Genomic DNA, 26,104 nt, shown 5'->3' with positions numbered 1-26,104 from the left:
TGAGTCTTTCCGAGTCCGACCTAGAAAGTTCTTATGAAATCAAATGAATTTTTCAGAGGTTGAAGAATCATGATCTGAAGTGATCGAGTGAGTAATGGGCACAAGTCGGTAATTAGGTTCTAGCGGACTCGAATTGCCGAATAATGAATAAGCTTCTTGGTGAGCTGATGTAGAGCAATTTCGTTGTTTTTTGTTACGCAATTATTTTGATTGTAGCGAATAATGCAGGTTAATCGAACATTTGTTCTCGTTGGCGTGTTGTATTGCGGTGGCTATATAGTTCTTCCTTTGCTGTTTATTTACTTCGAAATATCTCGCAAATTATTTCACGGGTTAGCTGCTCATTGGTTCACAGCGATGCGAAAGAGCCAGGTTAGCCGTGCATAGCTAATAATATCAGGCTAAGTTCGAAGAGACCATTGTGTAACCACATTTTTAATGTTCGTTCTTATTGCGAAAGAGGTCACAGGCTTACCACCACAGACCAATCTTGTCCGATATTTCCTTTTGTGTGCCATTGCTCTAATTGGGTAGGCTATTTGAGGAGGTCACAAATACTTGGCTACGTACGTGGGCAATTTAAACGCATTCCGGTATAGCTGAAATTTTGCTTCGGTCAATTTGGTCCAAAACCTGTCCAACATAATTCGCCTACGGCGACCACGATGGTAACCTCCAGGGCCGCCTTATTTTTTGCCCACCCACCGCCGAAATTTGACATCGACTGATTTGGGCAAAAATATGCCCAATTTATTATGACTGTATATGTCGAACAGGATGGTGACCTCCAAATTTGACCGGGCCCACCCTCAAATTTGGTCCCCTCACCCCAGCAGATTGGCCTGAGCCGACTTCGGAAAAATTAACGGACAACATAATTCGATTACGGCGAACACGATGGGGACCTCTGAATTTTGGTTTGGGTCACACGCGGTATACCAACCCACGAAATTTGATTTTGGCCAATTTACATAAAAAGCGATCAGTTCCTTATTGCATTGACCATCCTCGACACTATGATTACCTATAAAGTTGGGCATGACCATTTCCAGAATTTGGCCCATGCCGCCTTCGAAGTTTCACCTTTATAATTGGTATCCAACCATTATTGACTGTGCCCGGCAAGACGGCAACCACCAAATCGGCCATAGCCATATCAAAAATTTGGCCCGTGCTATAGCTTAAAAGACCAAGCTTTCGTACTATAATCAGCTTAATAGAGATAATCTCTACCATATTTTTTTTCCTTTTCCTGTAACCTTTCAACTCGTTCATTACTGAAAAAAAGTCTAAGCATGTATTGTTACACATTTTTTTTTTCTATTTATTTCCCGCGTTTTTCTCTGTACTGCATTTCGCCTACCTATTCAAGCTTTAGGACCGTCACTCGTTGCTTGTCGAGAGTGGAAATGAGTGAGTCTATGATGAGTGAGTCCCGCTGAGTCGAAATGAGTGAGCTCAAATGGGTGTTAGTTGAAATGAGTGAGTCCAGAGGAGTCTGAGTTCAGATGAGTCGTGAGTCGAAGTGAGTGAGCGCAGATAAGCCGTGAGTCAAAAATGAGTGAGTCGAGATGAGTGAATTCAGATGAGTCTTGAGTTGAAATGAGTGAGTCCATGATGAGTCTGAGTTCAGATGAGTCGTGAGTCGAAGTGAGTGAGTGCAGATGAGTCGCGAGTCAAAAATGGGTGAGTCGAGATGAGTGAGTGAGCCCAGATTATGAGTCTGAGTGAGCCCGAGTGAATCATCATGCGTGAGTGAGTTCATGAGTGTGCGTGTGTCCGGGCCTTGTGAGTCTCAGTGAGAGTGAGCCCGCAGATGGACCAAATTGTTCTGAGCCTGAGTGAGGACATGTGATTTTGCTGACCTATGCAGCAGACTGGAGGTGAAAAGTAGGCTTATCCCTTTTAGGAATGCGTGGAAGCGAATGTTTTCATACCAGTTTACACATTTCACCTATGATGTCTTTTAGTGCAGATCAACCATAAACTTCCTAAAGTGAGTTAGTGAGGGAGTAAGTAAACTTTATAAAATGCTTTAAGGTCTTTTATCTTTGCCTCTTCAGCCAAGGCTGATGAGCAGTTGGCGCCCCAAGTCCAGGGCACCACCGGCTTTCGCCTTCTAGCGAGCTCTTGTGATCAGAGCTGATGTCTTCGGGTCAGAGCTGACCAGCAAAGCCTCCCACTGCCTTTCATTTCGATTTGGAACTGTTTGTATTTGATGTGCACTGCATTCCCACATAATGTGGTATAGGGTAGGGGTCCTCCCTCTCCATGGGCATTCGTCTTTGAATGTAGTGGGATGCATCACGTGTAATGTGTGTAAATGAAGGTGCCCGTTTGTAGCCGCCTCAGATCTATGGCCTCCTCGTTGCTGAGCTTTTTATGTGGTTCCGGATATACTTTCCGCAAGCCTCTGTAGTGCTAACATTATGGTATAGTGGGGGTCAAGCGGAATTAGGTCCTCTGATACCTCTGCCGCGAGACTGTTGGGCGCGGGGTAGGTTGTATGTCCCCGTGCTACATTGTCTGCGTACAAATTCCCCGTTATCCCTACGTGCCCAGGAATCCACACTGTTCGAGTGTATGGTTATGTTGGTTCGTTTGTGGAAGTCAGGATTTGGTGTGCTGTCTTGGATATTTTGCCCCGCTGAAACTTTGTGCATGCTGATTGAGAATCCGACAGTAATCGTCAGATTCTCCCCCGTTTCTCCTCCCTGCCTAATGGCCAGTGCGATAGCCACTTCTAGATCTAGGCGCTACCTCTCGGTACTCGCTGTCCGTGACCGCGTTGGTTTCGTATAAAGCTGCGTCGGTGAACCTTGACCTGACTTGTTGGCCGAATGTTTTCTCGTAGTACTCTACCATCGCCTGCCTCCTTCCTGGGTGTAGGCGGGGGTCCAGTTTCTTGGTATAGGCTGAACTCGGTGCCAATTTCTGACTTCCCGCGGTACAAGCCTGTAGGTGTGTGCTGTACTACAGCCTTTCCAGCACCCGTCTTCCCGTCCTCGTTTGCAGAAGTCTGTTCAGCTGCGGCTTGATATGGGCTTCTGCCAATTTATGTATTGTTTGTGTAGACCCAGAGCTGCCAAATTATGGTTTGGCATGTTCTTGAGGAGCTTGAGTGTGGTCTTGATCGCCATTTTGATAATGGCGTCCACTTTGTCTTCCTTTCCTTTGGCATGTTGAAGTACGTTAGGGCGTACGCTACTCTGCTAATCACGAGGCTCCGGACCAGTTTGAGAGTGTCCGGCTCCTTCAGCCCCATCTTTTTGCTAGTCACACGCGCTATCATTCGGGCGACCTGCTGGGCCGAGGTCATAAGCGAATTAAGTGTGTGTTGGCACCTTTGATTCGATTGGAGCCACATCCCCAGGACCCTCACGGTTGTCTTTTCGGGTACGGTCTCTCCTTGTAGCCGGATCTCTAGCTGATGGTCTTGGTCTGTGGGAACAGCGGTTGCCCTTCCCTCGTCAGAATCTGATCAGTGCTGATTTCCTTGATGGGCACTTCAAGCCCTTCTGTATTAGATATTCTTCTGACAGATGCTGCTTCTTGCAATTTTGCTTCCTTCTTCCAGAGTGATCCTGTGGTCGTCCAGATGGTGACGTCATCCCCGTACATAGCGTATGCCCTGTGGAAGAGGGTGCGGAAACGTACCTTTCTCTGCTGGGGGTGCTGTACATATTTAAGATGAAAACAGCAGGAAGCAATACTCTTATTAATTCTAGAAGACTTCAATGCCGCCCACCAAGAATGGGGCTACAATAGACACGACCCCAATGGTAGGCAACTGTGGGAGGACATACATGAGCTCGGCCTCACCCTCCTGACGGACCCTAGCTGTCCGTCCAGGATGGGAAACAGCGTCTGTGCAGACACCACCCCTGACCTTACCCTAGGAAAAAACACGGGAGACGCAGTCTGGAAAAACACAGCTCAAAATTTTGGCAGCGACCACTTTGTTCTGGCTCTCACCCTCAGCAAGGGCGTCAAAACGCGTCGCCTCAAAAAACCCAAAATCACCGATTGGGACAGGTTTAGGCAAATCAGAGAAAACTGCGAATCGGGAGATGAAATCCAAAACATAGAGCAATGGGCAGAGACGCTTAAGAAACAAGTAGAGAAAGCAACCACGACCCTACGGGAGGACGATGCGCCGGTGACGGTTGACAGCAAACTCCTTCACATGTGGGAAGCAAAGTGCGGCATGGAGAGGCGTCTCCGGTCGCAAAGATGGAACAGGAATCTTAGGCGAAGGATAGCCAGATATAATAAAGAAATTGAAGATTACGCAGTAAAACTTTGCGAACAAAACTGGTGTAGTAGGTGTGACGAGATGGAAGGGAACATGAGCCTTGCTAATACGTGGAGCCTACTCAGACACCTACTTGATCCTGACAATTCGAAAACTCAATCGGGCATAAGACTGACGAAAGCCAGACACGCGTTCGAGGGCACGGACGGGGAACTCATGGCGAAACTAATTAACATGTACGTAGGCGACACACAAACCTTACCCCTGCCGGATTACGAAGGACCCTTAAACGAGGCCCTAGACGCGCCGATCACGGAGGCGGAGGTTCGCGCCCAAATATTAGGCCTAAAAACAAAATCGGCTCCCGGCCCAGACGGAATCACAAACAAGGTTCTTCGAAATTTGGACGATAATTCCATCCGCGCGCTCACCAAATACATGAGAATCGTATGGGACAGAGGCCGCCTCCCACAACAGTGGAAGACGGCAAACGTAATTTTGATACCGAAGCCAGGCAAACCCCCTAAACTAGAGAACTTACGACCAATCTAACATCCTGTATAGGGAAATTTATGGAGCGGGTAGTCCAAACGCGACTAACGCGTTTCATGGAGCTTAACGACCTGTGGCCGCACGAAATGGTTGGGTTCCGGCCCGGCCTGTGCACAAAGGACGTAATGCTCCGCTTGAGACACGATATCTAAAACGAAACCAGGGACGCGAGGTACTACTAGGTCTAGACCTGACAAAGGCGTTCGATAACGTAAAACACGCGGCAATTCTTTCTGGCCTCCAGGAATTGGGGGTCGGAAAGAAAACGTACGACGACGTAAAAGACTTCCTGTCGGGTAGAACGATAAAGTTTCAGGACATTGAATCCTCCACCGTCAAACTAGGAAGCAGGGGTACGCCACAGGGTTCGGTGCTGTCCCCGTTCCTCTTTTAACGTTGCCATGCGAAACCTCCCGGCAGAACTGAGGAAAGTGGAAAACTTGAAATTCAGCATGTACGCGGACGACGTCAACCTGTGGGTTACCCAGGGGAGTGACGCGAGCATCGAGGAGCGCTTGCAAGCGGCGGCGGACACCGTGGTGTCCTACGCGGCCGAAAGGGGTCTCTCGTGCTCTCCACAAAAATCGGAACTGTTTAACTACAACCCGAAGGCGCTCAGGTGTAAACGCCAGATAAACATCAGCGTAACAGTAGACGGCCCAATAGTGCCAAAATTCGAACAAATTAGGATCTTGGGGCTGTTTCTACAAGCAGATGGGTACAACGATACAACGGTAAAGAAACTGAACGCGTACGCCACTCAGGTCACGGGTCTGTTCAGGAGAATCGCACTAAAGGGTCGGGGCCTTAAGGAACGAAGCCTCCTGAAACAAATGCAGGCTTACATCACTAGCCGCATATGTTACGCCACACCATTCCTAAACATTAGATCAGACGAAAAGCAGAGAATAGACGCACTCATCAGACGATGCGCGAAGAGGGCTCTGGGACTACCCATCTCGACCTCGACTGAACGCCTCCTCGAACTGGGGGTACACAACAATTGGACGGAACTAGCGGAGGCTGTGCGCATGGCGCAACTAGAAAGATTAAGCAGAACCACCACGGGCAGAACCATCCTCGGCTGGGTGGGACTGCAGTCAGAGGAACAAGCCACAAAGTAGACATTCCACGAGAGTGTCGCGCATATATAATAGTGCCCCCCTACCTAAACACATGCACCCTACGTACAACAAGGAGAGGAGACAAAAGAGGGCCGAGACGCTCGCAAAGAAAGCGGGGAAAATGAAGCCGGGGGAGGTCGCCTACGTGGACGCGGCTAGCGGAAAGTCGGGAGCGGCGGTGGCTGTGGTCGTCAACGGCCGCGGCGTGCCCGCCGTCGCCGCGTCCGTTAGAAGCCGAAATGTAGACACGGCTGAAGAAGTCGCAATAGCGCTCGCTTGCGTTGGAACGGAAGCCAGCATAGTCATTAGTGACAGCAAAACAGCTGTATGGAACTTTGGAAAAGGGAGGGTTCTCGATGGAGGCAGCCAAAATTTTAGAGAAAGGAAAACTTGAGATTCGAATTATTTGGACCCCCGCGCACGAGTCCGTCCCCGGCAACGAGGCGGCGCACGAGCTAGCCCGAGCTCTCTACTTCCGGGCAGCCGTAGAGCCGCCTGATTGCGATGGGATGGACGAGAGGCTGCAAACTTATAAGGCAATTTTAGAACACTACAGACTTAGCAGAAGGTCCCTGCCGCCACCGGGCCGAACGCTAACAAGGAGGCCGTCGCTTGGCGGCGCCTGCAAGCTGGGAATTTCCCAAGTCCCGTCTGGCTTTTCCACACGCAAGTGGAGGAAAAGGCGGACGATAAATGTGAAACCTGCGGAGAAAGGGATACTCTGGATCACATAATCTGGCATTGCCTTGATTCCCCTGGCGCCAAGGAAAACATAAATAGTAGAGAAGCCTGGGAACTGCTACTGCGGAGCGAGTCCCCCGCCAACCAGCAGCAAGCTGTCCGCCTGGTGGCTGAAGCCGCGAAGAAACACTGTCACTTCGCCTGTCTTTAGTCGCGGAGGCCCCGGCCTCCGTCCCATAGGCCTGCATGCCGGGGGCGGGGAGTAGGGGGCCTCCTACATCGGTGGAAAAATAAAGTTCATAACAACAACATAGCGTATGCCCTCCACCTTCTCGAGGTGCCTCGCCAGGCCAATCATTGCCACGTTGAGAAGCGTGGGCGAAATGACTGCTCCTTGAGGCGTCCCCTTGTTGGGCGGGGATGTCTCTGTTTCTGTTACCAATCTTGATTTCGGCCGTCCGGTTATTCAGAAACCTCCAAACGAACTCGTAGACTCTGGTTCCACAATTCGATTCTGCCAGACCACCCAAGATCCCCTTCCCAGTCGGAAAAAACTACAGAAACTTTTCTGATGTTACGACAGAATTTCTGTGCGGTTTTTGACGGGAAACCTGTTGTGACAACAGAACATTCTGTCGTAACATCAGAAATTTCTGTAGTTACAACAGAAAACTCCTACAGAACTACAGACAACAGAAATATATCACAGAAAAACTACAGAACTACAGAAAAATCTGATGGTTACTACAGAACTACAGGATATTTTGTCGTATTTTTGACAAAGTTCTGTAGTTTTTTTTCGACTGGGTTGTGACTAACATTATCAAATTGACCGTTAATGTCCACTGCTAAAACCACGTGTTCTGCCAAACGCGGAATACCCTTCAGGACCTCTTCTTTGGTCTGCAGGAGAACGTCCTGGGCTGAGATTTTCCCTGAAGCCAAACATGGTGTCCGGAATCTGAGCGCTCTCCTCCAAGTAATTTTGCAGTCTGCTTTTGACAACCCGCTCGAAAATCTTACCCAGGAAAGAAGTTAAAGAAATGGGCCTCAATTTCTTTATTGCCAATTTCTTCCCTAGTTTCGTAATCATGATGACCATTAAGTGTTTCCACTGAGCTGGCGCCGTTCCTGCTTCCGAATGCTTTTTCATAAATTCTGCCAGTGTCTTTATATTGCTGTTGCTCATGTTCCGAATTATGGCATTAGTGATATTGTGGTCTCCAGCCGCTATGTTTCGAGTAACGCTAGCTATTGCCGACCGGATTTCTTCCATGATCGGCTCGCCCATTTTCAGACCCAAATCTGAAAATGGACGAGCCGATCACGGAGGAAGAAGTCTTGAAAACCTACCGCAATATAGCTTTTGCTACCAAACAAATTAGCGGAATGAAAACACTGCGTTAGCTTTAAGAACATTTGCCTTTTGCGGCAGTGCTTGCCTGTCACCGGAGGTTGTACCTGTTCTAGGCCGTCATTGCACCCGCCGCTGCTTCGGTGGCGGACGGCGGCTGTTGCGACGCGAGTCTCTCTCCTTTTTTCTTGCCTACTCTATTTTCTTCTCTGTCCGCACGAGGCAGCGGAGGTGACTGAGCTATAGAGCCAATAGCAGGCCCGTGCATTTTCTTTTTCTTCTTCTCACAGTCGCAACAACAACAAGAACGCGTATGTGATGGTGACGTGATACTATAGATGAAACACATTCACTGTAAACAGTGAACTACAGTGGTGGTTAGACTCTGCAGGTCGATAACCTGAACGCCAAGGTTGCATGAGGAAGCCGAAAAAATGCGAAAACTAAGTTCCAACAAAGAGATTGAAGTGAAATCGCGAATAACTAAAGCACACAACACACAAGGCCGTGTCTCGTTTTGACAGCGTTAGAACCGAAGCATCCTTGAACACGCACATTTCATACAACTCAGGTCACCGTAGAGCAACAGAGTAAAGTGCCTTACATAGGTGACAGTGAATGCGCCATGGTGTACTAGACAACGTGGCAAAGCCTTACAGAGGCGCGTTTTTGGGTCGCCTTCGGCCTACTACACGAGGAAATCTCGGAACGCCGATTCACCCACAAATCAGAATCTGCTATCGCCGAGGTGTTTGCAGTGGTAAAGTTGAATTGAGTTTCAATCAGCTTAAAACTCTCAAGTGCGTTTTCTATACTCACCTCGTGAAAGGCAGGGCTAGGGGCGGAGGCACAAGGAAACGTGCTGTCGAAGACGAAGACACTGCAGCCACCGACTGATCAACACTTGCCTTCCTCCATCCCCTTCTAATTCTACTAGCACATGATAACACGAGTAGTAGTAGTTGTTGTTGACCAAATAACAATTGCTGGAGCTCTTTGTGAAAGAAAAAGATGCTCAATACCGAACGCTGCAAGAAAACGTTCTGATGACGTGATCAATTTGAAAGCGAAAAGAAAATATACTTTACTGGGACAGCTGAACTCACACTGGACAGTGAATTATAGCTCATTTCGAGAAAATAAAATAGGTTACAACGTTTAAAATGATATAAAAAGTGATAAAAAGTCTGCTACTCTTAACAAAAAAGCCACTGCATAAGAACACAAAGATGGCTGACATACTGAAAAGTAGCCCACGTGCACTGCTAAACTGAATTTAAACCGCGTGGAAGAGCACGTATTGTACACGAGGAAGTGCCCCTGCTTGGCCGACGTCGCACCACATCTTGCCAAGCAAGCTCCGTTGCAGTCCACACAGGGGACACACAGGGAACGTGGCCACAACAACTTCCCCACACTTCACACGCATGTGGCAGACGAATATGCACTCAGTTGATGCGAATGCAGCAGGGCAGGCACTGGCCGTTTTCTTTGAAGGGGAGGACTCGATGACGAGGCAGACAGAAGCGGGAAAGGGATAAGAACGCGTTTACAATGGCGGAAGAAGGTATACGATGAGCGGGACGAAGACTGGAGCGCGTGGGTGCATTGGCCATCTAGGCGCGCTCTCCACGGATCCGTCTGGCCAGCTGGATATCCTTGGGCATGATGGTAACCCGTCTGGCATGGATGGCACAGAGGTTGGTGTCTTCAAACAGACTGACAAGGTAGGCCTCACTGGCTTCCTGCAAGGTGAACAAAGGACATGTCACCGACCGCACACAGCTATCACAGCCACTAGCCCCATGGCATGTTAACATAGCGCAACTACAGTGTCGTAACACACGGATGAGGACAGAACCTTACTAGGCTATCTAAATAGAAACAAATGTGCAGCCCATCAGTGCTTATGTACGTTGCACGATGAAAACCCACATCATCGGCAATCCACTTGTACCAGCAACAGTATATGTGTATATTCGTCGCTGTATGACTTGTTGCGTTTGGTGAACGCATGTGTTTCACGAAGAAGTTGTTGCATTACAAGTTAGGTGCAAATTCAGTGCTGGTCACCACTTCACTCTGTGCTAATTTGTGCTGGCTTTATTCATGAAGGCTGGGCTATTAGAGTAGCTGCAGCTCTCTTTAGCACTCCACAGGAAGTGCAGAGACAGTACACAGTAATGCGTGACACACACGAAGAACAAGTTTAGAACAAGTTTAATTCCCGTCAATTGAGGGACTCTGACGGTATTCCTACATGTGATCAAAAAGTATCCTCATGCAGTAAAAATTACATGCAGCTTAACCAAGATTATAAAAAACCCACCCCGTGCATTTTTTACTAGGCAGCGTGCCGTGTCGCAGAATATCATCCGTATTTGGTGATGTTAGATGTGAGCGGAAAATCCCTATTGATTAACAATGCTAGGGCTTCGTAGCCACGATAACTTCATGTGGGAATTTCCAACAACCCACAACGCTCTTGTTGACTGTGGAATAAAGTATGTAATGGAAGTTATGTCCCATGACTCGCCAGCTTCTCCGTCCATGTGTCCGCGAGAAGTGTCATATCACTGAAGCTTGGAATTCTTAACTAGCAACATTCGCTCATTATCATGAGAGGAATTCTTAGAAGCCTGTTCGTAATGCTGTATATTTACTTTCTACATTTCTTTCTTTTGTACTGTACCTAACTCCTGAAATATACTCACCGAGGCTGCAGTAAGTAAAATAAATAGATATGGTGCCGATTAGTTTGACGCCACTTAGATCCCGGTATCTCGAACGGGTGAACAACAATTTCACCACCAGTGATGGTTGTAAATGGCGACACACACACCACTCTCAGGTGCACGTATATAAGGCTGGTCGAAAGTATAGAAGGCAATGCAGCGGTGGTTGGTGGTGCCTCGGTCACGTGGCTTTGGGGAATCGTGGCGTCACACATGGTGGACCAAGTGATGGACTCCACTGTATGGTGGCCACTTGGTAGCTAACAAATTATTTTCAAAGTTGTAGCTATGATCACGTGACTTAGCCGCGATCTTGAATCTGAGTGTGACGGAGTAACGGGCGAGAAATCGGGAAATGTAAGTATGAAGAGCTAACGTTCTTAAATCACAGAAACTAACTTGGCCCAGTTGGAGATTATGTTAGCCTGCCACTGGGCGCTATATTTTTCTCTTGAAATCCAATGGTACCCAAAGGGGCCACAAGTTATGTATGTGCTACGAGCTCTACTCATTTCCTCTGAATTATCAAACACGGTATGGATTAATCAATGACACGCTTCCTCAGTATAAATGATGCCACCCTGCTTCTCACAAGGAGCACCTCCAACGCCGCACACGGTGTGCGGTAACCCTGCCAAGCGGTCTTACCAGCGCAGAGGAGGTTGCGCTAAGGAGGATGCGGGTCGGGGTTGCCCTCACACCTGCTGTAACACAAAAATGGCCCCAATACCGATATTTATATCAACGTCCTGGGTGTCTTCTCTGCAAATCACAAAATAATGAGGACGATATTCATCACTTGTGGGTTTGCCCGGCACTGAAGCCGACGAGAACTCGGCACCTGACGGCAGTGGGCCTTTCGTACATTGCTTGGACGCAAAGGCCTCATCATCGTTCTCTCTTGAACTTTATTTGAACAGCCAACCTTTTTTCTTTCATTTAATGGCCTTTTTAATTTTTAAATATTCATTTATTCCCTGGGGCAATAAACAACGTTATTAAAAAAATCCTCGCTTTTCTTGGTTCTGCTGTTTTACCCAAACATTTCCTTTAGAGCGTAAGCATTTCTCCTACAAATTATAATACCATTACTATGACAAATTTGATTACAAGGAAAGGAAGGCGAAGCAGGAGGTGGCGGATATTTAGGTAGACGGAGGTTAAAAAGTTTGCATGGGCCATGTGGATGCAGCTAGCACAGGACCAGGGTAATTGAAGGAATATATTGCCCAGCATTTGTATAGTCCTGCTGTTGATAACCGCTTCTACTCGGTGCTACTCCGGATTTTTTCTCACTCGATGCCAATGCTCTTAACTTAGGTAGACAGATACTGCACCTTACTTTCCCCCAAACCAACTATTGCCACTATTGCCCTGCCGCTGTGGATCAGTGGTTAAGATTATCGATTACTGTACCGTAGTAACAGAGTTCAAACCTAACCGCCGGCGCTTCTATGGAGACGAAACGGAGAGGCCTCCTGGTGCTGGGCCATGTCTGCTCACTAAGGATTAGTGGGGTTCAACTCATCTGAACTGAAAGTCGAGCGCAAGCTTTGGCTGTGGACGATCGAGCAACGCATCGAAAAAGCAACCAGGGTTCCGTTGAACGCATCAAAGTTCACCAGTGTTCTATGCAGAACCCACTTTCATGCCTTGCGCATGTGATGCCGTCAGGCGCTTTCCTGCTCCTGTCGGCGATATCTCCATGGCGGCGCGCGAAGGCACAATACAAAGGCTACCTACCCTTCTCTTGTCCGGCGCGCATCTGCCTGTACAGCACCACCTACGCAAGCAATGTTTACGTTGTGCACGTTGCCGCTATCCTCCTCCTCTCAGACTAGAGCCACCTACCTATCCAGCACCATCTAGACAATGTTTTGTTAGCGATCTCCCTAGCGAAAAAATCGTATGAGTCACAAAACCTCATACAGATTTCTCATAAAAGCTCATACTAATCTCATACAATCTCATTCATAGCTCCTACAAGGTCATATACTTCTCACACGTTGAATGATATTTGTATGAGATTATATGAGATTTATACGAGCTTAGTATGAGTTTAGTATGAGAAATCCGTATGAGGTTATTGTGACTCATAGGATTTTTTCACAAGGGCTTGACCTAACGAGTCACTGTGTGACCCACGTGACACAGCTGGAAAGAGTGAGTGGTTGGAGCGACGGTCAACCCTGCGGCGGAGGTGGCTGCGAAGCGCACAGCTGTGGCAATGGCGCGTCTCCCATTAGAGGTCATTTCCAAGCCTCGTTTGATATTTAGGTCTGCACGCGAGAAGCGGAGCTAAAGCTCCGCTTCAAATGGGTTACAGAGTATGCCACATGTCCCGCCGCGGCGGCTCAGTTGTTTAGAGGCCCGGTTACTTTACCGAAGTACACAGGTTCAACCTGGCCACAAGCGGCATGTGTTTAGATGAAGGCGGATCAGAGGCATTCGCGTGCTGTGCGATGTCAGCCAGATGGTCAAAATTACTTTGCGGCCCTCTAATACAGCACCTCTTTCTTTCTGATTTCATTTTTACCTTCCCTGCGGCGCGGTTCATGTGTCCACAAATTAAGTGTGACAGATACGTGTCTTTCCAATTCCCATAAACAATTCCATTAGAAGTCATTTCCAAGCGCAGTGCTAAGTTCAGATCAGGCTTGGTAATGACTGTTGGCAGGAAAGGAGCGGTATCACATTTTCTTCATGGACACCTGAACCGAGTCGTGGAGGTCGTTTCCAAGCGTTATTTCACCTTCAGCGCTGCATGCAAGCAGTGCAGTATGAAGAAAAGGCGCTGTATCTGTCATATTTTCTCCGTGTACATCTGCACCGCGCCGTAGAAGTCATTTCCAAGTGTTATTTGGCCTTACAAAAGGTCCCGGTTGTCAAAATTACTCTCCAGTCGTCCATAATGGCACATTTCTCTCTCTGCTTTCACCAACACCTTCCTCTTTTCATTTACTGTCCGCCACTGCGATGGCGCAGGGATTAAGATGTCCGACTATTAAAAGCCTTTATTGGCTCATATACTGTCGTTGACAAAAGCTGTCCGCGCGAGCGGCGCACCTGATTGGTCGACAGAGAAGGGGTCACCAGCCGCCAAATTCGAAGCGACCAACCAAAAGTCTAAACTTGTATAACGTCCCTGCCATCTGCAATTCCCACACTTGAACGCACTCCATAGGAACGCCACGCGACAGGAGCGATGGTGTACCGTCCAAACGCACACTTGTCGGAGAACGACCGACAGATACTGCGCCTTTCCTTTCCTATACAGAAATTACAAGTATATGTATACCACTAACGAACGCCGATTAAAGGCAAACAATGAAAGGCAAATGATAGGAGAGGAAGGATAGGTTTTCGTCATTCTCCTCATAAAGGGCTTCTGTCCACCCTCCGGTCGAAAATATTTTCTTCCCCCGTGACTGTGAGGCTTCGGCCCAAAACGCAAAGCCGAAAAAAAAATGTTTTTGAAATTAGTAACTAATAACGCTGTTACAGCCACCGCAATCTCTCGGTTCTGTCGTGTTTCTCTCCTCCCGTTCCCTAGCGAAGGTTTTTCACTCTCCTGCTCGGTCGTCTAGCCTCCGTAAGCCGAATTCTCCTTCCTCCTCCGTGTTTGGTGGGAGGTGGTGTGGCACTCTGCGTGCGCGAAAACGAAACAGGCGTGGGTGCGCGCGCCGCTGCATTCATTGCATACAGTCTGGCCGTGCAAGGGAAAGTTATTCATTTAAGCCCATCCTTCGCCTGTCAGGCAGCGAGACGGACCAATGGGTGTCGTCGCTACTCCGACGTCAGCTTTGCGGCTCGTAGAGAACGGGGAAGCTGGTTTCCCGAAGGGGAGGCTGAGAAAGCTTTGATTTGTATTTTGCTTCTTTGCGGCGCGCGTATCGTTGTAGCATTTTGCAGACTAAGCATTGGGCTCCTTTGCTTAAAAATTCATACCTGGACAGTGACCCTTTAAGAGACCTGCGCCTTAATGCGCTGCTGCTACTTTGGCCGAGGCAGGCTCGTGGCCGTTACAACTTCACGCCACGCTGCGGGCGTTCCGACACATCGATCGCCTACAGCGCGCTGCGAACGGCGGCCCGCTTTACATCGGTTGCGACAACAACGCAACTCGAGTACGAGCAGCTCACCAATGCAACGCCCCCCTACGACCTGTGCTCGCCCTGGCCCGCTGCAATGAAGGTTCAGCGAGAGATCGTCGGCATCGCGGGGAAACGCACCACACCGCTCTGTGCAGCGCAGCAGTTGACCGGAGCCGTCACCTCGTTTGCACCGACGACGGATCCGAGGCTAGAGATAGTTGCCAGCAACGGCTACCATCCCCGCCCTGCAACTGCACAGACAGCTGCACCTGTTATTCCTGGGTTCTTCCACCACGGCGCAGCTGCTGGGGCTACGCCTATAGGCCTAGATCTACTGCTTGAATTGACTCCGCCGCCACCCAGGTGTGCCGTGCTATGCGATTCCCGCGTCGCCCTGAACCGCCTTCGAACCACCGGCCGGGGAACTCCGCTGCTGTGTCAGATTTGTCAGATTCGCGCGCGTCTCGAGCGCTTGGCGGATCGCAGCTGCGTTGTACGGGCACAGTGGATCCCCGGGTACTGCGGCATCGAGGGCAACGAACGTGCCGACGAGCTCGCTGCCGCAGGACATGAACTCCCTTCTTGCGACAAGCAACTCGCTTGGAGGACGTGCGTGCGGTAATCGACGACCACCTTCGGACGCAGCACCCCGACCCACGCATCGCGAGAGGTGAGCGCATTCACAGTGTCAGCGGCCGCTCGCTGACTCCGCTGTAACGCGCAATGATCCTCCGTGCGCGCATCGGATGTGTGTGGCCTGGGGAACGACGGATGCGCCACGGACTCTCCACCAGTGACGTGTGTGACGGCTCTGATGCGGTAGAAACTCTCGAACATCTTCAACTGCACTGCGCCGCGTTAGCCGAACCGCGACGTGAGTTGCTAGTGGCCACGGTGCAAGCGGCTTACAGAGCGCAGGCCGGGCAGCGTAGCTGTGCTCCTGTGACCGCCGGGCAGTGCGCGCGTCCGCGAGCGAATACACGTGAGCCTGGGACAGGCGGGCTTGATGACCTACCTATTTTAACTCGCAAGATAGTGCGCGCTGTGACCGAACGCTCCGCGTGTACTATTTCGTATAATAACGGCCGATCGAACACGACGGCCGTCAGTGTTTTGTACAATGTGCACCTCCGGCCGTCGTAAACAGTTACATGGACGCAGAGCTATTGCGGAGGCCCTCCTAATTAATGTGCCGAGTGCTCAGTGACCTAAGACATTTGCGGGTGGGCCTCAAGCTAACTACTGTATATTGTTATATAGTGTATATACTTAATTTTATTTTGACCTACCCTTTCCTTTCTCCCTATCGCTCACCTCTTTGATTTCCTCTACCTCTTCCTCGCTATTCTTTTATTTCCGCCACCCAGTTCAGGTGCTTCAGATATCAGAAAGCGGATGCCGGGGCTGACAAGCATATTTTCCTTTCTTTTGTATATAAGTACTACCCCTACAACAACAGGGTTGTACCCGATTCTAACCCGACCGCCTGACGACTGCATTTCGCTCAGGCGTTCGCAGTAACTCCGTAGGCATCTTTCCGTTCTCACTCTCACCATCCGCCCTTCCCTTACGGCATGCTTCTAGTATATATGGGAAGTGTGTGTTGTTTTTGCGGCTGTAGGAAGAATGAAAAGAAAAGGCACGGGCCTGCTACTGGCTGTGTAGCTGAGCCACCTCCGCTGCCTGGTGCGAACAGAAGAGAATATAGAGAAGAAAGGAAAAGAAGAGGGAGAGAAAGGCGCACTTCGCAACAGCCGTTGACCACGACCGAAGCGGAGACGGGTGCATGACGACCTACAACAGATTGGTTTGTTTGGTTTGTGGGGTTTAACGTCCCAAAGCGACTCAGACTAAGACGCCGTAGTGGAGGACTTCGGAAATTTCGACCACCTGGGGTTCTTTAACGTGCACTGACATCGCACAGGACACGTGCGCCTTGTTTTTCGCCTCCATCGAAAAGCGGCCGCCGAGGCCGGGATTCGATCCCGCGTCCTTGGGAACAGTAGTCGAGCGCCGTAACCACTGCGCCACCCCGGCGGGGTGATAGAATTTAGGTGGCAGACTAGCCCCTACCGCAAGCGGCGGTGAACTATCAGTCCCCGCCCCCTAGGGCCAGGATTAGCCACTCCGACACAGTACATTTCAATTCTTGAGAACTAATTGAATCCCTTTACGGCTCACGCAGTTCAAATGTCCCCAGGTGTGACTAACGGCGCCTTTCCTTTCCTATACACTTTTAATACGAAAAATATATTACGATTGCAGAATAAAAAGGCGGTATGACCTAGACCTATTTAAGTGCAGGTGTCCACTTAAAACTGAGACATGCTGCTCATTCATTTCACAAAAAGACAAATTAAAGAAACAATCCGCGAATGAAGACAGTGTACAATTGCCGCTACCGGAGGCGAAGCTTTTTCTTATTCACGCCGTCAAATCGTGTGCAACCTTGCTAAACCATACACAACTATGCTTATAGAGCTCCCGCTGTGTATAACAAAGCTCCAACCATGCCTGAACCTCCGCCATTTTAGAGCGCAGCTCTTTGACGCCAGTTCCTGGGTTTCGAGTCGTCGTAGCCGTCGTCCCTCGTAACCACCTCCACTTTCACTCCCATCTTTCTTCCTTCTCTTAGGCCCGATTCAGGTGTCCAAAGAAAAAAGTGTGACAGATACTGCGCCTTGCCATTCCTGGGAACCAATTATGAAAGGCACGCTTCAGAGCTCAAGAGCAAGACATGACCACACATGGTACACACAGAAAAGATAAAAATTCATGAATAATGCGAGCGCCCATGGTAACATATGTCGAGTAACCGACCAATTCACACTCTCACAGAGAAAGGCATCATATTTTGAAGCTCTTTGGCGCCTGTTCCCGGGTTTCGCTTCGTCGTCGGCGTCGCCGTTGTCCCTCGTAGCCAGTTCCGCAGCTGGGGCAGCGCGCGCTCCTTCCTTCCTCCCCCCCCCCTCCCCTCTTCCTTCGTGGCGGCGACCGCACGTGCTCTTTGATTGCCCCGCCGGGGTGGTGCAGTGGTAAGACGCCCGACTACTGTGCCGAGTACCCGGGTTCGAACCCGACCTCGGTGGCTACGTTTCGATGGAGGCGAAACGAAGGGGCGTCCGTGTGCTGTGGGGTGTCACCGCACGTTAAAGGTCCCCAGGCGGTCAAAATTACTCCGTAGCCCTCCACTATGGCTCCTCTTTCTCTCTTTCCACTTTCACTCCCACCTTCCTCCCTCCCCTTACGACGCGGTTGAGGTGTCTACAGAAAAGTGAGACAGTTACCGCACCTTTCCCTTCCTACAAAAATAAATCAGTGCTCTTCGATTGCTGCGCGCGATCTTGCTACCCCTTTCATCGCGCGTGTACCATCCACCCCCTCTTCCTGCGTGGCGGCGACGGTATTCGGTTGCCCAAGCGCCGGCTCGCTATCAGAGGATCACGGTGCGTGCATCACAAGCCGAAACGTAGAGCCAGGTTGTCTTGAATCGCTAGCGGCGTCAGCGGCATCAGTTAGTCGCTGCTATCTCTTCTGGTCAAACCATACTAATCTCGAAAACCACAGACGCATGTCTGTCTGGTTTGGTTTTGTGGGGTATAACGTCAGGAAACGACTCGGGCTATGATAGGCGCCGTAGTGGAGGACACAGGAAATTTCGTCCATCTGGGGTTCTTTAACGTGCACTGACCGTTGAAAACTGTTGAAGGGTACTGTCTGATATCCTTATGCAACGTGGAATATAACATATTTGCGAAGGTTCTTTCTTCTCGTCTGCAGCTTGTGGCATTAGTATTCTAGTAATCCCGATCGCCATCAGCTCGCGCGCCAACCCGAAGAGGTAGACGAAGTGGAGCCGGAGCCTTGTTGGCACTGCGCTGTTGGCAAGCTGTTGGTTCGAACGCTACCCCCGTCGCTTCGCTTTGCGGACGTTGCATATGGTCTTGGTGCTCCAATAAACACCTTACACTTGGTGGAGGTGTCTCGGACGTCGCCCCAGTCCTCCTCGAAAATTTCACCCTGGAACTTCGGAACCGCACGCTACCGCCTTCGGTCACAACCATGCAGGACGCTCCCAGCCAACCATCGGCGCCCATCCCTGCCACTCCTGCCACCATCTTCTGTCCCGGGGCACAACGCCCCCGTGACCCACCTTTCTTCGGTGGTACCGACGACCACGACGTTGACGACTGGCTGGCCTCTTTCGAGCGCGTCAGCACTTACAACCGCTGGGACGATTCAATAAAACTGAGCAACGTCCTCTTCTACCTCACGGACGTGGAAAATCTGTAGTTTCGAAACCACGAAGCCGATCTTTCGACATGGTCTGTCTTCAAGAAGAACTTCGCGGATGTCTTCGGCCGTCCTGCGGTACGCAAACTCCGCGCCGAACAACGCCTCAATGCATGGCTTCAACTTCCTAAGGAAACGTTTACCAGCTACATTGAGGACGTGGTTGACCTCTGCAAGCGGGTCAATCCGTCCATGCCCGAGCCCGAAAGAGTCACACGTTCTAAAAGGTCTCACTGATCATCATCATCCTGATTATACCCACTGCAGGGCGAAGGCCTCTCCCATATTTCTCCACTTAACCCAGTTCTGTGCTAGCTGCATCCACTTGACCCCTGCGAACTTCTTAATCTCATCCGCCCACCTAACTTTCTGCCGCCCCCTGCTACGCTTTCCTTCCCTTGGAATCCAGTTTGTTACCCTAAGCGACCATCGGTTATCCTCTCTTCGCACTACATGTCCTGCCCATGTCCATTTCTTCTTCTTAATTTCTACTAGAATGTCGGTAACTTGAGTTATTTCTCTGACCCACTCTGCACGCTTTCTATCTCTTAATGTTACCCCTACCATTTTTCGTTCCATAGCCCTCTGGGTTGTCCTCAACTTAAGTAGAACTCTCTTGGTTAGCCTCCACGTTTCAGCCCCATAGGTGAGTACAGGCAAGATGCAACTGTTGTATACTTTCCTCTTGAGCGATACCGGTAAGCTGCTAGTCATAATCTGCGAGTGCTTGCCAAATGCGCTCCATCCCAATCGTATTCTTCTTGTTATTTCCTTTTCGTGGTCCGGGTCTGCGGTTACTACCTGTCCTAAGTAGACATATTCGCCTACTACTTCCAGTATTTCGCTACCTAATGTAAACTGCTGTTCCTTCCCGAGGCTGTTGAACATTACCTTAGTCTTCTGCATATTGATTTTCAAGCCTACCTTTCTACTTTTCCTGTCTAGGTCATCAATCATTATTTGCAGTTCATCACCCGAGTTGCTTAGCAAGGCAATGTCATCAGCAAATCGCAGATTACTGAGGTATTCTCCATCTACCCTTATCCCTAACTGCTCCCATTCCAAGTCTCTGAATACTTCCTCTAAACAAGCTGTGAATAGTACTGGGGAGATTGTGTCTCCTTGCCTAACACCTTTCTTTATGGGAATTTTATTACTTTCTTTATGCAGAACTATGGTTGCTGTGCAGCCGCTATATATATCTTCCAGCACTTTCACGTATGGCTCGTCTACCCCCTGATTTCGCAATGCCTGCATCACCGCCGAGGTTTCAACTGAGTCAAATGCTTTTTCGTAATCAATGAATGCTATGTATAAGGGCTGGTTATATTCCGAGCATTTTTCTATCACCTGATTTATGGTATGGATATGATCGATAGTAGAGTACCGTTTCCGAAACCCTGCTTGATCCTTTGCTTGATTGCAGTCTAAGGTTGTCCTGATTCTATTAGCGATTACCTTAGTAAATACCTTATACGTAACAGACAGTAAGCTGATTGGTCTGTAATTTTTAAGGTCCTTAGAGTCCCCTTTCTTGTGAATGAGGATAATGTTTGCATTCTTCCATGGTTCCGGTACCGTCGATGACACCAGGCACTGCGTATACAGGGTGGCCAGGTTTTCTAGCACGATATCCCCCCCGTCCTTCAGCAAATCTGTAGTTATCTGATCCTCTCCGAGGAGAAAGTCGCCGAAGCGCTGTCTTCTAGTGTTCCCATCGCTCCTGTGCAAGCCCCACTCACGCTCAAGTAACCGCTGGAACGCGTGGTCCGCTGCCTACATCGTCATACCAGAACGGCCCTACATTTTATGCTCCACCTCGTTTCATGGCCCCTCAGTCTCCGATCCCTCGACCGCGACGCCGCATTACGAACCCATGGCCAACCGCCAACAATCGCCCAATTTGCTTTGCTTGCGGGCTCCCGGGTCACGTCGCTCGCCTTTGCCGTCAGCGCCTGCTTCATCCTGAGAACACAGTCCGTCAGTACCACTACGATCCCGAGCCGCCCTTGAGCAACGTCTCTTCTGGATCGTCTCCACCTCGGGCTCAGTACTCGACACGCCGTTCGGCTTCGCCTCGCCGACGTTCCATTTCGCCGATGCTCCGGCGACAGGGCCCTACGCAAGGGGAAAACTAAGTGCCGCAGTGCCGGAGGCAAGAACTGCGCGTTTGACGAACTCGTTAAGTCCTCCGTCTTCTCCCGCCAACGTCATTGTAGTGTTCGTAGAAGGTTTTCCCGTTCTTGCGCTGGTGGATACAGGTACTGCCGTTTCCGTAATTAGTGATGCCCTTCGCCGCAAAATTCGCAAGGTCACGACGCCGCTTTCTACCTTTTCGCTTCGTACGGCCAGTTCAGAGTGCATCACCTCTGTGGCAGCGTGCACAGTACGAGGTTGCATCAAAGACATTACGTATCTCGTCGAGATGGTGGTGCTTTACGCCTGCTCCCACGACATCATCCTCGGCTACGACTTTCTGTCGACTCTCAGTGCTGTGATTGACTGTGCCCGTGCTGAAGTTGAGCTTTCCCCTGTGTGTAATGTTTCCCTGTGTGACCCGCCTGTGCGCCCTGCTAAACTCCTGGTAGCTGCAGACACCGACATTCCTCCCTTTTCTTCTGTTCTCGTTCCTTTTATTTCGACTTCTGCCCTCCCTAGTCCTTTTCTCTTTACGCCCAAACTCGCCTCCGCCCACCATACCCGCCCCCTTCTTCCCTTCGCCGTTCTAACGATTTCTCATGGCAGCTGTGTCATCTATGCTTCCAACCCTTTTCCTTGCCCGACGGTTGTTCTTCGCAGGGAGTGCCTCGGCTACATTGAAGAACTGGACCCTGATCGCACTTACATGTTCTCCGAACCTGAAGTTTTTCCTCACGTCGCTGCCCTGACGTCTTGTACTGCTACGAGTGATGAGCTTCCTGTCGACGCCCTTCATCGAGCTATCGCGACCGACCTTTCGTCCGCCCAACGGGACCAAATAGTCGCCCTCCTTCAGCGCTTCAGTGCATCTTTTGACGTGTCCCAGCCTTCCTTGGGCCGCGCCTTGACCGTTTCTCATGCAATCGACACTGGTCCTCATGCTCCCCTGCGGCAGCGACCATATCGCGTGTCGTCCACTGAGCGCCGCGTCATTCGTGACAATGTCGCCGATATGCTTCAACGGGGCATCATACGACCATCTCATAGCCCTTGGGCCTCCCCCGTAGTGTTGGTGACGAAGAAAGATGGCACGATCCGTTTCTGTGTGGACTACCGGCGTCTGAATAAGATAACCCGCAAAGATGTTTACCCACTACCACGAATTAACGACGCGCTAGATTGTTTGCAAGGAGCGGAGTTCTTTTCGTCGCTAGATTTGCGCTCTGGCTATTGGCAAGTACCGATGGCTTCCGCTGACCGCCCGAAAACAGCCTTTATCACTCCCGATGGCTTGTATGAATTCAATGTGATGCCATTCGGACTGTGCAACGCCCCCGCCACCTTCGAGAGAATGATGGATAACATTCTCAGTGGGCTCTAATGGGAAACGTGTCTTTGTTATCTAGATGACATTGTCGTTTTCTCGAAAGATTTCCCTTCCCACCTTCTGCGCCTTCAGCGTGTCCTTACGTGACTTACTGAAGCCGACCCACAGCTCAACTTGAAGAAATGTCACTTTGCCGCTACCAAGCTCACAATACTTGGTCATGTCATATCCAAGGATGGCGTTCTACCGGATCCTACCAAACTTCGTGCCGTCGCAGACTTCCCCAAGCCCACAACCTTGAAAGAACTTCGCAGTTTTGTCGGTCTATGTTCGTGTTTCCGCCGTTTTATCCGCAACGTCGCCAGTGTCATCGCCCCTTTAACGCAACTTCTCGCCGGAGGCCCGAACCTCTCCTCTTGGTCACCAGCCTGTGATGCTGCGTTCAGTACACTACGCCGTCTACTGGTCTCTCCCCCTATACTCCGCCATTTTGACCCTGCCTGCTCGACCGAAATACACACTGATGCAAGCGGCGTAGGTCTGGGCGCTGTTCTTGCTCAACGGAAACCTAGATATTCCGAGTATGTCGTCGCGTACGCTAGTCGTACCTTCACGAAAGCGGAATCGAACTATTCTGTGACCGAAAAGGAGTGTCTGGCCATCATATGGGCAATTACCAAGTTTCGTCCTCATATTTACGGTCGCCCATTCTACGTTGCTACCGACCACCACGCGCTCTGTTGGCTATCCTCCCTCAAAAACCCCTCCGGCCGCCTCGACGTCTTCAGGAGTATGATATCCACGTCATCTATCGATCTGGACGCAAGCACACCGACGCTGATGCCCTTTCCCGTTCACCGCTTCCTAACGACGCGATGGCTGGCTTCGTTTGTGCCTACGATATGTCGCCGCTCAACATTACCAACATGAAATCTGAGCAGCAGAAGGATCCATGGATATCCTCCCTCTTAACATTCCTGTCTACGCCCGCAGAGCTGTTTCCGTCACGTGCACTTCGTCGTCAGGCCCACCACTTCGCCACTCGTGATGGACTTTTATACCGCCGCAATTACCATCCTACAGGACGAAAGTGGCTTCTCGTGATTCCGCGACATCTCCGGGCTGAAATCTGCGCCTCTTTCCACGCCGATCCCCAATGCGGCCATGCAGGTGTCATGAAAACCTATTCTCGACTGCGTATGAGATATTACTGGCGCGGTATGTACCGCTTCATTCGTCAATACATCCGATCCTGTACCGCCTGCCAACGCCGCAAGAATCCACCCCCTCAGCCAGCACCTTCGTTGCAGCCATTGCCTTGCCCCAGCCTCCCTTTTGACCGTGTCGGTATCGATCTGTATGGCCCGCTTCCGACCACTTCGGCTAACAACCGCTGGGTCATCGCAGCCGTTGACCACCTAACCCGTTACGTGGAAACATCGGCCTTGCAGTCTGCCACCGCATGGGATGTTGCTTCGTTCATTCTGCATCGCCTCGTTCTTCGTCACGGCGCACCGGAAGAATTGATCTGTGACCGCGGACGTGCGTTTCTTTCCGACACTGTCGAAGCCCTCCTCAAACAGTGCCAGATCATTCACCGGAGCACCACAGCGTATCACCCCCAAACGAACGGCATGACTGAGCAATTTAATCGCACTCTTAGTGACATGCTAGCCATGTACGTTGATAGCGCTCACTCTAATTGGGACCAAGTGCTGCCTTTCGTAACGTACGCCTACAATACGGCTACGCAGACTACGACTGGGTTCTCCTCCGTCTTTCTTTTATATGGTCGTGAACCCACGTCCACCATGGATACTATCCTGCCCTACCACCCCGACGCTTCAGAGACCACTCTACTGTCTGAAGCGCACACATTTGCCGAAGAATGCCGACAATTGACGAGCTGCTTTGGAACGGAGAACCAGGCTCAACAAAAGCATAACCGGGACCCTATAAATCCAGCGCCTTCATATCCCTCAGGTGCCATCGTTTGGCTCTGGGTGCCTTCCTCAGCACCCGGCCTCTCATCCAAACTTCTATAGCGCTATCATGGACCTTACCGCATTCTCGAACAATCTTCTCCCGTCAATTACGTAGTAGAGCCCTTGAACCCATCTCCAGATCATCGCCGCCGCGGCCAAGAAACTGTACATGTCGACCGCCTCAAGCCGTATTATGATCCCCCTACCCTTTCCTCACCGTGAGTCGCCAGGATGGCTCCTTTTCCGCCGGGGGGTATTTTAGTAATCCCGATCGCCATCAGCTCGCGCGCCAACCCGAAGAGGTAGACGAAGTGGAGCCGGAGCCTTGTTGGCACTGCACTGTTGGCAAGCTGTTGGTTCGAACGCTACCTTCCGCTAATTTAATTGCTCTCTTCATTTCTCCGACTACAAAGCTTCCTTCACGACAGTCAAGAACTGTTAGTGGAATGTTTCGTGAAGGAATATGTGCGAAAATTAAAAAAGTTGTCTGTAATTGCACATACATGTCTTGCTCGAAATCTGCTCAATCTATCGAAGAAGGAGAAACAGCTGATGATCTGCGCTCAAATTTCGCATTAAAAAATGACAATCGCCGGGAACTATTTTCGCATGATTTTAGTTAACTCCGCGATATCGACTCACACAACTGAGTAATGGCTGCGCACTGCACACTCATCCAGAGAGAGATGATGGCCGTCTGACCTGGAGGGCGCCGATGGCAGCACTCTGGAAGCGAAGGTCAGTCTTGAAGTCCTGGGCAATCTCGCGCACCAGGCGCTGGAAGGGGAGCTTACGGATGAGCAACTCGGTCGACTTCTGGTAGCGACGGATCTCTCGCAGGGCCACGGTACCCGGTCGGTAACGGTGGGGTTTCTTGACACCACCCACCGACGGGGCGCTCCTCTTCTTCGCAACCTTCGTGGACAGCAGCTGCTTACGTGGGGCCTTGCCTCCAGTTGACTTACGGGCGGTCTGTTTCGTACGGGCCATTCCTGACGCTGCTCGAACTAAGTTTGATCACCTGCAAAACACGCCGCATGTCACGCCCTTCGCGTTCTTAAACAATGCCGCGCTTCAAAAACGTCGTTAGAATTTATGGGTATAGCTTTGCAGGGTTTAATGTTGTAAAGCAATGCCGGCTCTTAGGGACTCCGCAGTGGAGGGATCTGAAGTTTCGAACAACCGGGACGCAAACAGAAAGACGCATTGCTTCCTACCTCCACCGAAATGGGGCTGAAAACGATCCAGTATCACTACAGGGACCCTTTTTGCCCTTCACCAGCTACACGTACAGTATAGCAAAACTCCATTAACTGCAATGGTTTTTGTACACTAATGTAGCTGTTATAAGTAAAAAACATTATGAGGGACTTTAGCGACTAAGTAGTGAAAGACGAAAGCCTGAGTGCCGCATTCTGCTACCAAACTGCAATTAGCACTTATGCGGGTAAATAAATAATTAAGCAAATATTCATTTCTGTTTAGTTAATTACAGAATTACTTAATCAATTGGTAATTGGTTTATTAATTAGTAATTGATGATTGATTGACATATGGCCATATAA

General features: G+C 50.1%; 1 protein-coding gene across 1 annotated transcript; it reads right to left on the bottom strand.

Annotated features, from left to right (window-relative positions):
• Positions 1–9,582: 9,582 nt before the first annotated feature.
• Positions 9,583–25,529, bottom strand: LOC146208756 (histone H3.3A-like). Its single transcript, XM_084596079.1, has 2 exons — positions 25,242–25,529; positions 9,583–9,711 (listed from the first exon to the last, which is right to left on the bottom strand). The coding sequence occupies exons 1-2, from the start codon at positions 25,527–25,529 to the stop codon at positions 9,583–9,585; spliced, it is 417 nt and encodes a 138-aa protein (XP_084452205.1).
• Positions 25,530–26,104: the final 575 nt, after the last annotated feature.

The sequence above is a fragment of the Amblyomma maculatum genome, chromosome 1 (assembly GCF_055883805.1).
Source record: "Amblyomma maculatum isolate TAMU_Amacu chromosome 1, ASM5588380v1, whole genome shotgun sequence".
NCBI lineage: Eukaryota > Metazoa > Arthropoda > Arachnida > Ixodida > Ixodidae > Amblyomma > Amblyomma maculatum.
The sequence above is the reverse complement of the archived record's forward strand: the minus strand, read 5'-3'. Positions and strand labels throughout refer to the sequence as shown.